Source organism: Octodon degus, unplaced genomic scaffold (genome assembly GCF_000260255.1).
Source record: "Octodon degus isolate 3935 unplaced genomic scaffold, OctDeg1.0 scaffold00007, whole genome shotgun sequence".
Classification (NCBI taxonomy): domain Eukaryota; kingdom Metazoa; phylum Chordata; class Mammalia; order Rodentia; family Octodontidae; genus Octodon; species Octodon degus.
The window spans coordinates 18,744,755-18,759,254 of record NW_004524583.1 but is presented as its reverse complement, the minus strand read 5'-3'; the positions used below and the strand labels follow the sequence as shown (position 1 = coordinate 18,759,254).

General features: G+C 46.8%; 1 protein-coding gene across 1 annotated transcript in view; it reads left to right on the top strand.

Moving 5' to 3' along the window:
* The first annotated feature begins 701 nt into the window (after positions 1–701).
* The window catches only part of LOC111812681 (nesprin-2-like), a 51,110-nt gene continuing 37,311 nt past the window's right edge, over positions 702–14,500 (top strand). Inside the window, exon 1 of the mRNA XM_023701523.1 lies at positions 702–938. Coding sequence (XP_023557291.1) covers positions 860–938 — 79 coding nt within the window. The 5' untranslated portion in view covers positions 702–859. The remainder of the gene's footprint in view (positions 939–14,500) is intronic.

The following is a 14,500-nucleotide window of genomic DNA, read 5'->3' as shown; positions in this document are numbered from 1 at the left end:
CAACAACAACAACAACAAAAAGGGGCCAGGGAGATGGCTCAGTGGAATAAGCGCTTCCCTGGCAAGCGCAAGGGCCTGAGTTGGATCCCTGGTTCTGGAAAAAAAAAAAAAAAAAGAGTTGTGGAATAAGAATTATTTTTATTGAAAGGGTTCCTTAAGGGTCAAGGTGAATGGCTGCAGAGGCAGCTGGGCAGGAGGGCCCAGGCTAGGACCTGCAGGAGGCCCTGGGCTCCATACCCAGCTCTGGGAAATACAGCTCAGGGAGGAGCTGGGGGGAAATGTGCTGACGGAAAAATAAGTCCTTGGGAAAGTAGCATACTACGCATCTCATCAAAGTATTCTGATGCATTGTATCCCGAGTTTTGGTTTTTTTAGTTTCACTTTGCGTGCTCTTTGGGATCAACTCTTGTTGTTTCCAGTAAGTGGTAGCAGTTACAGAGCAGAAAAAGAGCTAAGTTAAAAAGTTTCAAAGAAAACTTTCCTGTCAGCAGCCGGAGATCCCAGTCGGGCTTCGCTGCCTCTAGACAGGTTGCTAAACTTCAGGACCCCGCGATTTGCTGGCCAGCCGGCCAGGGATCCACAACGCATGCTCCCGGGGCGTTCTGCCAGCAGCTCCGAAGAGCAGCCATAGGTCACGGGCAATATCTTGATTATGATTCAAAAAGTAGGCGTAGTTACTTTGTTCTTCATGGGCCGAGGAAGCACTGGCCAGATTTCTTTGGGATGGCGGTTTTTGGCTGTTGCTCTTTTCTGGCGACGTGTGCAGAGCCGCAGGGTCCCTCATGAGCATTCCTGCTTTTCCCTTTCAGTTTACTTCTGTGTCTGAGATGGGCGTGATCTAACCTCCACGGAACAGAGAATGGCATCCAGCCCTGTGGTTCCCGCTGGAGATGAACAGGTTTCCTCCGGCATCGACGACCTCCACATCTCCCTGCAAGGTAACTAAGATCAGGCTGGAAAACGGGGCCCGGCAGGGCAGCCAGCTCACCTTCTGCTCTTCACCAATCCTATTAGTTTCTGCCACACTTTGCAAAATAGGTCCGTGTTTTTCCACTGCAGAAATCTTTCAGTACACAATTCTTTAAATATCTCAGTTGCTCTGCTCTCACAGCTAACAAAGTAAGGAATATCGGAAAAGCATTGTTTTCTCTGGTTCCTGAATATGCGTTTGCAGGGGAAAGTTAAGTTGTTATCCAGAGTTTGCTTGGCATAGATTGCTTTGTATCTTTCTGCACATCTATATTTTGCCCTAATCTAGAGGAATAGTTGTACTGTTTGAAAGGAATGAGATTTTATTTTATTTTTTTTAGCAGAGCTGGGGATTGAACTCAGGCCTTTGCGCTTGCCAGGGAAGCGCTTATTCTACTGAGCCATCTCCCCGGCCTCAGGAATGAGATTTTAATAAATAGGAATCATGTATGTACACCTGTAGGAATTCTGTTCTGTTTTGAGTGTTTCTAATGGAGTTTAGCAATACTTGGGCAGTATTCTGAAAATTCACAAGCCGCTAGACTTTCTACCTTGGTTGATAAAACATCTTGGAGTTGGCTAAAGTTATCTTAGTATAAAGAAAGTAAGCCTGTGGCCTTTGAAAATATTTGTGAAACCATGTCTTTTAAAATTACTTGAGAGGTCAGTATTATGTGATCTTTAGGATCTTGCTTAGAAGCTACAGATTTTTGAGTCATTTATGATAAAGATTTTTAAATGACTTTCTGATTCTTTTTGATTACAGTGTGTGTTGAATGATTAACTTCTTTTTTATGATTAACTTCTTAACTTTGGGGTTAGGATGGAAGTCCTGAGCTATTGGGATGGATAATGTTAAAAATAACTACTATAAATCTGGGCATGGTGGCACATGCCTGTAGGCTGAGGCCAGAGGATTGCTGTGAGTTTGAGGCCAGCCTGGACTGCGGAGTGAGCTCAAGGCCAGCCTGAGCTGCATCGTGAGACTGTTTCACAAAGACCAAAAAAAAAAGTAACTTGTACTGAGTAAGAAATACTGAGGTTGTTGGGAAGTAATACTTGTAAGAACGTAAAATCTTTCAGTAAGCATATTTAAAAAATATGATATTCACAAGTAGTTGAATTTTTAATTTAAGTGGAAAAAAGCCTGTGTGCCTATTTTTCTTGGAAATTTTGGCCACAATAAATATCCAGGCCAGTCTGATTTCCAACGCTGGCTCTGCTGTTTAGTAATTCCTTGCATTTAACCAGAAGCTTTAATCTTTGGACCCTCCCTTTCCTCGTGCATGTAGCATAGATGACAGGGTCTCCTCTGCAACTGGGCTTGTGGTGAACAAGGACACGACGCTTCGCAGACCTAGCACTGTGCCTGCCACCGAGCAGGGACTCCTTCCATGTACCGCGACTTCTTTTTGTGTGTTGATGGTCAGAATCCTTGTTTTAGAGTCATTGTCTGGGAGCACGCAGCTGGAGTAGCACCTTGTGTACAGGAGCAGATTGCCGACTGGAAGTCTCGCTGCGCACCTGGGATGGGGTCTGAGCCTCTTGCTGTTTCTGACCTTGTGCCCGCTTCCCCCAGAGCCCTCATCTCAGCACCCCTCTGGGCACTCGGCTCCGGCCCGTTCTGCCATGGGGTGGTGTGTGCGTTTGTTTGGGGCATTCATCCAAGGTCATTCATCCAGCCGGGGTCATTCCCCTGGTTCCTCTGCCAAGGCCAGCAGATGCAGGTGCACACGTCCTTGACCCATCCTGATGACAGTCAGCTTCCGCCCTCTCTGGTAGGCTGAGGTAGGCACTGTCAGCCCCGCCTTCCCCTTTTATCTACTTGAGCACAGCCTGCTGTAGCGTCCTAGTGCGCTAGTGTGCCTCATCTCCCTCACAGGCACATGAGAAGGTAGATCTTTCTCTTTAGTATATGCGCTGTCAAAGCGAGCACAGCTGTCTTTTATGTTCGACGAACCCAGAAGCTCTGGCTCCGGAAGACCAATTTACTTTCCTGGATTCACACAGCTAGTGAACAGCTAGGTTCTGAGTTGATGGATACTTTTCTTGTTAGCATACTGCCACTCTCTTTGTCACACTTCAAAGAACAATTGGAAAGAGGGAATTTTCCAGACACTTTTCTCTGAGTGTCGATTAAATCTTAGCTCTGTTGTTTGGATATCTTCGGATCCGTATTGTGAACTTTTAGACCTGATGCACTGGTGAACATCTTTAGATTAATCACATAAGTAGTCTTAGGTTCATAAATTGCTTAAAAGGATCAGCAAATTGCTGAGAAGTGTGTGGTTTCCTATGATGTGGTGTAAATTATAACCGGTTATGCTTCACAGTGGGACCCTACAATAGCCTGGTTAGTAAGGGGAATGGGATGTGTAGGCACCAGGCAGTCTGGGATTTACCTGCATCACGTCTGTAGAAGATGAAGTGCTCGGAGGCGTTGCTTTGCGGTGCAGAAGTGGAAAAGCAGAACCACCCACCTGGCTGGGACTTTTCACTTAAACAGTGCATGGCTGTTGGGTTTTAGGAATGAAAGGTATGTGGTCAGAATTGTGCCTTAGGGGAGTCACTGGATTTGAGATACGGGGAGGCTGGAAAGGGCAAGAAGGTACCACTGGAGAAAGAGAAGCACTTGTGGCCTTCCATGGTGGTGCTCACCTATAGTCCTAGCACTCAGGAGGCTGAGGCAGGAGGTTTGCTGGGCCAGCCTGCACTGCACAGGGAGACCCTGTCTCAAAAAGACTGGAGGCTGGGGTAGGGGAAGCACTTGCACATATCTGGGTGTTGGGGATTGTTCTTTTGACTAGAGTTGTGGCAGTGAGTGTGAAGGTGTGGGACCCATAGGAAACCCAGTAAGCCATGAGACTCAGGAGGACTTCACCGTGTTGGATATGGGTAATCAGCTAGGGAGCCTCTACACTTTTGAAGTTGAGCCCCTTGGGATAGGACAGTAGCCCATGTAAGGAGCAATCTGTCAGCTTCATGGTGGGTACCTTTGGATTCAACTAGCAAATACTATAATTTGCTGATCATAAAGGACAGAATTTATGTAACCAAAAGAAATGATCTTGGATTCAGATGTGTTAGAGGCCAGCGCCTTCGAAGAACAGCAGCCTGGCTGCGGGCTGTTTTCCTTAATCAGAGGCAGGACTGGGAAGGAGCGTGTATTCTGTTACCTTTGACATCTCATAGGAGTTTACTTTCTCGGTGGTCTTCCAAGACGCTGGTGAATGGTTAACCATCTGCCCCAGCCGGCTGGCCCGCCGAAGAGGGTGCTCCGCCTGGCTGCTGTGTCATTTCAAACAATGCACACATATTTTATTCAGTGCTCTTATCATCTAGCTGACACATTGTAAAAGGCCGCTCGCTCCCGCCCTGCATCATGCGTAGGGCAGGCAGGTCTCCTTAGTTGGTAGGCCCCTTGGTGAGGTGTGATTCCTGCACTTAACTGTATCCTTTGCTCACTGAGTTCCATGGAAGGGAGGCTTTCCTATTTTTAGCAACATTAAAAATGATCTGTGTGAGGGTTATATAATTATAATCAGCAAGGTGGAATAAATGTCAGGAGACCTGATGAGCAAGGTCACTATGGCTAATGATAATGTATTGTGTATAATAATGCTTTGTTGTTGTTGCCTTTTTGAGACAATTTTGCTGTGCAGTTTAGGCTGGCCTTGAGCTCACTTTGTTGTAGCCCAGGCTGGCCTCAGACTCGCTGTGGTCCTCCTGCTTCAGCCTCCAGTGTGAAGATTGCTTTTAAAGAATGAACCCAGGACCTCAGACATGCTGGACTAGTAGTCTGTTATTGAATTATGTGTGCGCTCTCTTTCTCTCTCTCTCTCTCTCTCTCTCTCTCTCTCTCTCTCTCTCTCTCTCTTCTTTCTCTCTCTCTTTCTTTCTTTCTTTCTTTCTTTCTTTCTTTCTTTCTTTCTTTCTTTCTTTCTTTCTAGCAGAACCAGGGATTGAACTCAGGCCCTTGCGTTTCCCAGGCAAGTGCTTATTCTACTGAGCCATCACCCTGGCCCCTCTCTCTCTCTTTTCTTTTAAAATTTAATTTAATTTCTCCAGTATGTGTTTGAAAGATGTAGAATGAACTGTGCTTTCAATACAGAAATCAAAATGGTAATTATAGGAGATACCTCTTCTGTTAATTAGCTAGGTTTGTCTATTCTCTGATGTACATATAAAGTATCACATTGTACATGACGAACAAAACAAAACAAAAGCACACAAAAATACATATGGTGCAACATACGGTGTTACCTGTGAATTGAAAAAATTCCACATTTTCAAAGAAAAGAAAACCACGTTTCATGGGCTAGATGAAAGGTCTCATAGTAGGTGTACTGTGTACTTTTATCCTTTACTCAGTGAATGTGGAGGGCCAAGCTGTGCAGTGCGCTAGGTGTCGAGAGGACGGAGGGAAGTAGATCGAGCCCCTTTGGGAAGTGGCTCGGTGTGCGTTGCCTGTGCAGGTGAGGTGCCTGTGCGGGGTGCTGATCTGACCGCCTAGTGAAAGCAGCTGAGGTCTAGCTTTGTGGGATCATGTTCCTAATTTTGATATCTGTCATACAGGTTCCACCAGCGTATGCCTGGAAATATTGCTTGCATTATCTTTTCGTGTTTCCTTTTTAGGGAGGTGAAGATTAACAATCTGATTTGTGTAACATATTTTTGCAAGACTGTTCCCCCACTCTGGCTGGTACTCCGGGTGTTTTTGTCCTCTGAGTCCTGTGGAGCTGTTCTCTCTGGAGTTTCCTCCTGTCCTGGGTATCATTTGCTTCACAAATCCTCCAAGCCTGTAAGGCGCCCTGTGCATGACACGCCCATATCTTCTTCTTCATTGCTCGTGAAGTTTTTTAATATTTCAAGGCTTTGGTAAACAGCTGCATGATGAGTAACCGAGAGGCCATTCCAGTATAAAAAATGAAGGCCTGGATGTTGGTGAATTAGAAGGGTGACTCTGTTGTGCAAACCTCAGAACTGTGGCCCGCAGCTTTCTGGAGGCAGAGGCGGGGCTGAGGTGTGTCTGATATTTAGAACCGTGTGTCTCAGAGAAAAGCTGTTCCACTGTGAGGGAACAAAACCCCGTGAAGCAGAAGAAAGAGGAGCAGGAGGAGCCACAGGTGTCTCTGTGGAGCTCGGATCCCTCTGAAGCAAAGTCCCTGGTGTGGAACGTGGATTACAGCGGTGAAGGAGGAGTCAGAAAAAGACGCCTATCAGCCTTAATAATTTTGCTTCCCTAACCAGTTTAGTCTGCTCTTGAATAAAAAGCAAATCAAATCTGGGGGCTGTTGTGGTTAGTTGGAACACTGTTATCAGTTTTCTGTAGAAAACACTGATAGTCTTCACTTACACCAGCATTGTATTTAACAACACCAACTCTTCCAGAAAACTCCTGATAATCATGGTAGCTAATACTGTCTTCTGTTGTATTTTCTGGGGAGGCTGTTTGCTTTGGCATTAGAAAGCTTTCTAATCTGAAAAGTATTCTGAATTAAATGAAAATAAAGACAAGCTCTTGAGGTGTTTGCACTGTACGCTGTGTTTCAGGAAAATCATTTTTTCCCTTAGGTTGCATGAACAGCTTTGGCTGGGAACCTCAGTTCTGTGTTTGTCCAGAGTTTGGAGATAAGCTTGTATTATTCTGGGTCAGTTACGTTTTGGAAACTAGGGCAAGATAAATCCAGGGTCATTGAGAATCCTGTTAAAGTGGGTTAACAAAGATCTCATTCATTCCTTATAGAAATGAAAATCCTTTTTAATTAGCCCCAGGGGAGAGACAGGATTTTTTTTTTTTTTCCTGAACCTTTGTGTATGCATAAGTGTTGGGTAGGGGGTGTAATTATTTAGAGCTTGAACTAGTGGATTAGAAAAAAAAAAAAAAAAAACAGCTGAAAAATGACACCTTGAAAGTGGGAAGAGGCTAACATAGCATATTAATTTATAAATACTTGATGGGTTTAATGTGACTTCACACTCTCAAATTTGGAGGTCTTTCCAGATGTGTCCCTCTTGTTTGGAGAACGGGTCTCATTGCATAGTGCAGGCTGGCCTTGACTTCCCTTGGTATACCAGGCTGGGGCTGCCTGAGTGTTGGGATATGTAGGTGAGCACCACCATGCCCAGCTCTGCCTCTGAAACACTGCGTTCCTCATCACATTGCGAGCTTAGTGATTATAATTTCTCTGAATGACTTTATTTTTCTAAATCATTGAAGGGAGTTTTGGTAAAAAGTAATGATATGTACAGTATTGCTTTGGATATATATTGAGAGCCAGTGTTTAGTTCCACCAGGTGTTTTTAAAGCCTTTAAAAAAAAACAACTTATGTATTTGGTACAGGGTCTCACTATGCAGCTCGGACTCATAGTGATCCTGTTTCAGCCTCCCCAGTGCTGGCCAGCATGGTGTGTGGTACTTGGGATTGAACCCAGGTTCTTACCCTTTCCCAGGCAGGTGCTTAGACTGCTGAGCTATCTCCACAGCCCTTTTAAAGCTGTTTTAAAGTGGTAGATAAAAAATATGGAGCTGCCTGTGGTGGTTCATCCTGTAATCCCAGCACCCTGGAAGGCTGAGGCAGGAGGATTGCATGTTGGAGCTCAGCCCCAGTAATTAAGCAATTGAGTGAGAACCTGTCTCAAATGTAAAAAAAGGTTGGGGATGTAGCTCTGTGTGAAGGCCCTGGGATCAGCCATCAGTACCAGAGACCGTTTTGAAGTTCTTAATGTGTTTAGAAGAGAAGCATCAAATTTGGGTGAGTAATCTCTCCTGGCCATCGAGGGCCCGGATCTGTGCTGAATAAGCAAGGAAGAAAGAGCTAGAAAGGGAATCCTCACTGCTGTCTGTGTGTGGCACTGGGTCTTTCAGTGTTTTGAGGTCAGGCAGGAAAGGAGCAAGCAAGGGACATGGAGGAGTGACTGGGCACGAACAAGGAGCCAGGTAAGTGCCAGGATGTGGAAGCCGCCAGGGGTGCCATACAGAGTGGTCGCGTCAGGCTGGTGCCTGCTACATTGGGCTCTGCGGTCAGCTCTTTCCAGAAAGTTTGCCACACAGGAGAAGGGAGATGGTGCCAGGCCTAGGAAGGGAAGTAGGGATTTCTTAAGGTCGGAGTCATGGGATGGATGGATGGATGGATGGATGGATTGATTGATTGGTCTTTTTGAGACAGGCTCTTGTTGTGTAGGTCAGTCTGGTGTTGAGCTCTCTTTGTAGCCCAGGCTGGTCTCAAATTCACAATGATCCTCCCTCTTCAGCCTCTTGAGCGCTGGGATTACAGGCGTGTGCCACCCACCACACTTGGCTTAAATTTGGTTTTGAGACAGGGTCTTGCCAAGCTGGTCTTGCGCTCCTCCTGCCCCAGCCTTCCTAGTAGCTGGGATCATCCATGTGTGCCACTATGCCTGGTGTCATCCGCTTAGGGCACCTACTGTGTGTAAGGCTCTGTGCTGAGCCCTAGTATACACATGATGTGTACTGTTCTCATCCTAGCTTAGATTACAGGGATCTGCACAAGCACACAGGCTCCTGCAGTATAATGTGAGGGTAAGAGGGAGAGTTCTGGTCTCATGGAAGTGTGCAGCAGGGGTGCCCAATTCAGGTGGGGAGCTTCCAGGAGGCTGCAGAAGACCAGCAGAACAGGATGGGGAGCGAGCTCCAGGCACAGGAAAGGGTGGAAGGGGAGGCTGAGCTCATGGAAGATGTGGATGTGCGTGGATCGGTGACTGGAATTGTGGGGAGGACGCTGGAGGTGAGAGGAGGTGAAGGCTTGAACTAAGGTCAGGGAGAAGCACTTGACTCATGTTGAAGAGAGAATGTTGGGAACCAGCGTTAGGAACCCCCCAGGCTCAGGGCAGGGTGCTGTCTATGCTGAGCTGATGAGCGGAGGCACAGACTTTGTAAGTGGGAGAAAATGGTGTCGCAACCTGGAGGTGACTGTGAGAATTGAGAGGAACAAGGGCTGGGGAGATAGCTCAAGAGAATAAGCGCCTGCCTGGCAAGTGCAAGGTCCTGAGTTCAATCCCTGGTACCGCAAAAATAAAAAAATAAAAAATTGAGAGAAATGGGTACAGAGAGAAACCAAGCAGCATAAGGGACTTGAGGGGTTGGTTGGGTGTGGGGACTTTGGGAGAAGGAGTCATCAGCATTGATTCAGCTTTGTCCTTGGGTGGAAACGTGGGTGTTGGAATCGGCCAGTGAAGAAGAAGTGCAGGAAAATAACCTTGGACAGAGGAGGCTTTGGTCGGAGAGGCTGTTCTGCAAAGGTATTCACAGAATGACGAGTGCAGACACCCAGATGAAAATCAGATAGGCCCGAGGCTCTGGAGAAGCAGACACTTGGCTCAGGGAAGGATTGGAATATAGGCCTGTCTGTTCTGCCCAAGATGGATACACACCTCAGGAAAGGAAAACTTTGTATATAAAAAAAACTTCATTACTAAATTTATTGACATGTCATGAGATTTACACAAGTTGCCTTTGGCTTCTCCAGTGGCAAGAGGTGTTCAGTGGGGTGACCACATCGGCTTCCAGACACTGGGGTGGCGAGATGCTGTTAGGGTAACCTTGGTTGTTGAGATTGCTGCATGTGTGTTTTCCGTTTCTTCTGTAAGGGCCACAGTGTAGTGGGTTTTCTGTGGCCTCCTCTGAGAAGTGGGTAGGAGGTAAGGAGGTGAAAGCCTCTAGGGTGCCTTGCTCTTTCAAGAAGTTTGGGATGGAATGGGGAGAGGGAGAGGGTGGCAGCTGGTGTGACCCCAGGTTTGACATTTCAGCTGACTTTGAATTATAATGAAGAGGATATGGATTTTGAATCATGCACGTCTTGATTTGAATTTCTCCTTACCAGATGTTATTGTATATGACACAGTAGACTTTCAATACATGTTTTTATGAGATCTTCCATCATCTAGGAATGACAGTGTTTTTTCCCCCCCACCTATTAAATGTCTACTGTATCCCATCATTGACAGACTTTTGTGGAACATCATGGTCCCTTACTCAGAGTTTCACTTATTCCCGGGTCTGCTGGCTTCTGGTGAGCTCCGAGCCCCTCCACATGTGTCTTAGGATATCTGTGGGGTTGATAGGCGAACATTGAGCCACATTAGATTGGCATCTCAAGAGTTTCTTATCACGTCTTTGCTTTTGCCTGGCTCTTCCTGTTCCTGTCTATTTCTCAAGAATAAGTCACATATGTAAATCAGTCCACATTGGTTTGGAAAGAGTGAAGTGTGTGAATCCCAGAGTCAGGACCCAGAAACTTGCCCTAGAAGCTGGGTGATCATCCGTGTTGCCGAGCGTGAGAACCACTCTTTGGCACAGTCTGGCTCTTTGGCTCTGAGATAAAAGGCAATGGAAAGTGGTCAGGGCCTTGGACACCCCCTGCAAGGGGTTCAGCTCACATGTTTTGATTTTCACAAGGAAAGCTTGCAGCTTTCTGTGGTGGATAAGAGGTCATGGGGAATAACACATGTGGAAACAAATCGTTGTGTCTTTTTTTTTTTTTTACTTTATTTTTTATTAATTTTTTAGTGAATAAGGCTGTACTGGGGATTGAACTCAGGACTTTGTGCTTGCCAGCCAGGTGCTTAAGTTGCTGGGCTGTATCTCCAGCTGAGAAATCGTTGTGTCTCTTTTTTTTTTGCAGTACCAGGGATTGAACTCAGGCCGTTGGATGTGCCAGGCAAGAGCTTATTCTATTGAGCCATCTCCCGGCCCAATTGTTGTGTCTTGATGTATTCATTTCAGCAATACTTCGGGAGCAGCTCGGCAGAGTCACAAGAGGGAAGGAGGAGGCGCAACCGACAGCACCCAGGCGCCCACAGGCTGTCTGCACCTTGGGCTCGTTTTCCTCTGCTAGAGATACCAGCGGTTGCTTGCTCAGGAGCCGGGAGCTGTGTTCCGCAAGCCTCAGTGTGCAGGTCTCAGGTGTTGTCAGGGTGTGGCTCGCTCCTGTGGGGACATGCGCCTGCGGGACTGCACCTGCCAAGGCTCGTGCAGTGTGCACTGATGGCGAGTCGTGAAGTTCTCCTAATGAACTGAGCACCTAAGACTGTGTTGACGGGAAAAACAACAACAAAGCCCCACCCCTCCTCTCCCAGCTATTTAATCATTCACTCGGCAAATATTTCCTGAATTCATAGAGCTCAGAAAGCACGGTGGGAGGGGCTTCTGGCAGAGCTAGGGGCAAAATCAGACACACACAGCCTGTAGCGGATGCCCAGGCACAGATGAACGACACCACCTCTGGTGTTAGCCAGTTTTCGGGGAAGAGCTTTACTGAATATAATCTGGGGTAAATTCATGGATTGGGGCTGTAGCCCCAGTAGAACTGGACGAGCATTTGCCCAGCATGCATGAAGCCTTGCTTTCAGTTTTCACCAAGAAGAAAAAAAAAATCAGGTAGGGCGTACTGCACACAGGCGGCTGAGGCAGGGGGATTGCTGCGAGTTCCAGGGCCAGCCTGAGCTACAAAGTGAGTTCAAGGCCAGCCTTGAACTGCATAGCCAAACTCTGTCTCAAAAAGACAAAACTAAAAAAAATTCAACTCACCTGTCTGAAGTGTCCCATTGCATAGTTTTAAAGTATCTTTATAAGAGATGTGTAGCCATTACTTCATTTGATGTTTAGATCATTTTTGTCACCTCCCAGAACAAACCCTGTCCTCCCCACTCCAGTTGTAACCCCCCCGTCTTCCCAGGGCTTGGCACTGCTGATGTCCTTGCTGTCTGTGTATAGATTTGCCTATTCTGGACATTTCCCACACATGCAGTCATGATATGTGGAATTTTGCGAGCAGCTTCTGTCACTTAGCGTAATGTTAACAGGATTCGTGTCTGTGCCTAGTACGCGTGGCATGGTGAATGCTGGGAACTGACAGACCTTTGCTGTGAAGGGCGAGGTTGTCAGCTCTTTAGTCTTTGTATTTGTCATCTCCGTCATAGCTACATGGTTGTGCTCTTGTGGTGTGAAAGCAGCCCCGGGCAACAACTAAACATGTGTACCTATAAAACTTTATGTGCAAAAACAGGCAGCAGTGGGCTGTCGTTTGCTGACCTCCTATCTGAGTCAGTACTTACGAGAAGACAAGCACGCAGCTCATAAGTGGGGGTCAAGCAAAGGTAGCTTGCTGTAGAGCCAGTGTTCTTCATCTTGGCAGTGAGTACAAGTTGAGGTGAAGTGTGAAATGGGAGGAGGGCAGATCTGGAAATCAAATAGAAACTTGGGGTGATTTGGGTCCCTTAAGGCAACCATGGAAGCCAGGAGGGGTGATGCATGCCTGCAACCCCAGGACTCTGGGTGGCTGAGGCAGGAGGATCGCAAGGTAGCCACTTAGTGAGACCCTATCTCAAAACTAAGAAATTAAAAGAATAAACAAAAAGGCTGGGGATGTAGCTGAGGGAGAAGGGTCTGGACTCATGATCCAGTACTGAAAAACACAAGGCAACCATTGCCACATGTGTCTTGTAGGCTGTTGAGGGTTTTACTGTTGATCCTAAGAGCAGTACAGCATCTTCCAAGAGAGGGAGGAGACAGCCCACTTCACTGGCCCAGGTCTGAAGGATGCAGGGAAGACGGGGCAACCTGGAAGGGGTGCAGGGGAGCCCTAGGGGAAGGAAGTGGGCCCCAGAGCCAGAGGCGGCCATCCAGGCAAGATGTGAGGCCAGCGTGGTGGTGGTGGTGGTGGTGGTGGTGTCGTCCACCCCAGGATGGGGCTTGGCAAACTGCGGGAAGGGGAGGGGGTTCTGTCCCAAGATAGCCTCTTGCGTGAAGATCTTGTGGGGTCTGCAGGGGATTGCAAGTCTGGGAAGCGGGTGCATGCTCCACTTGCGAGTTAGGAGGTACCCTAAAACTCCCTGTGCTGGTTCAGGAAGGGACTCTCAGTCCTGGGACTGGTTTCCTTTTTATTTTTTATTTATTTTTATTTCATATTTTAGGGAAGGGTCTTACAGGCTGTTCAGGGTCTCACTACTAGATCAGACTCATAGTGATCCTCCTGTTTACAGCTTCCCAAGTGCTGGGATTACAGGCGTGTGTCACTGTGCCCAGTCTCAGTGCACCCCGGCCTCTGTGCCTTTAATCCGTTGAGCTATTTGCCTGGCCCTGGTTTTCCTTTTTTGTTTGTTTGTTTGCTGTTAATGGTTGCAAGACAGTATATTGTCCCTTCTTCATTCTGTATTCCGTAGTATTCTCCCTTTTTGTTTTAGCAGGCTTTTTCCTGTTTATCTTTCAGATGTTTCAGGCTTTGCCTGTTTTGGTTGTGCATGCCTGCGTGTGTTTATTCCCTTAATTTGTTTCTTGCTTTATTTTTCTGCTTGTTGTCATTTCCTTGAGGAGCAGTAGGAGAGATAGCCTTGCATTTTTGCTTCCTTTTCTGTTGGATAACAGCCTGTTGAATGTTCTTGGGGCTGGCTGTTGGATCACGGGCTGCAAGTTTAATTATCAACGTGAGTTAACAGAGACTGTCCTCATGAATGGTGACTGGCAGGACTGTCTTAGGGAAGGACCTCTGGGTCTCATCAGTCCGTGCTTGTGACATCAGAAGACATAGAAATTGGGTCCCTGCTCCCGGTTCTTGGCAGGGAACTCCTAAAACCCTAGTAATTTCCTGAGAGGCAGGGATGCTCGGAACAGCTGTTGTTCTCATATTTGGTCTTTAGCTCCAGTTCCTGACGCGGGGCTCCCAAAGCCCTTGGAATTTCCCTGGTAGTGGGAACATCCTTTGTTTTAATGAGGGGACTTTGAATGGATCCCCTGACACCCTGAGGATGGAGGGTCTGGTTACCAGAAGCGCCAAGTCATGGCTGGGCATTTGGAACTGAGAGATCATTACTGCCTCCTCTGATCTTCAGTAGAGTAATTAGCTAGGGATTAAATTAGTCATCAGGGATGCCTCTGTGATGAATTCTTTATAAAAATCCCTAAAATAGAAGGGTTGGGGACCTCCCAGGTTGAATATTTTCATATACTGGGAGAGTGGCTCACCCCAACTTCACTGCCTTTGGGACCCCTCTGAACTGTACCCTGTGCACCTCCCCATCTTTCCATGTGTTTTTATTATATCTTCTCGAGTAAACATACGAGTTTATTGGTGTTCTCTGAGCCATTAGAGCAAATGGTTGAACCCGAGGAGGAGTCTTAGGAATCCTGACTTATACCCAAATCGGTCAGAAGTGTGGACATCCTAGGGCCCCTGCTTCTTGTCATCAGCCTTAGAAATGAGGTGTGGTCTTGCGGGACTGAACTCTTCACCTGTGGATGCTGTGCAGAGCCCATGTCACTCATGCCATGGTTGAGTTGGAGAGCGCCTACTGGCGTGCACGAAGTTGGAGAATTGCTCATTGGGGGAAACCTGCTATATTTGGTATCATAAGGGAAATATAAGCTAGTAGTACAGAAGAAATGTGTTTTCTTCAGTAATGCCATTTGTTTAAGGTGTTTTACTAGTAGAAGAAATTGCTCAAGGGTTGTTAGAATAGGAGACATAGGCCCAATAAATACTTTTTCTCAGGCTGGGAGATTGCTTGGTGGTC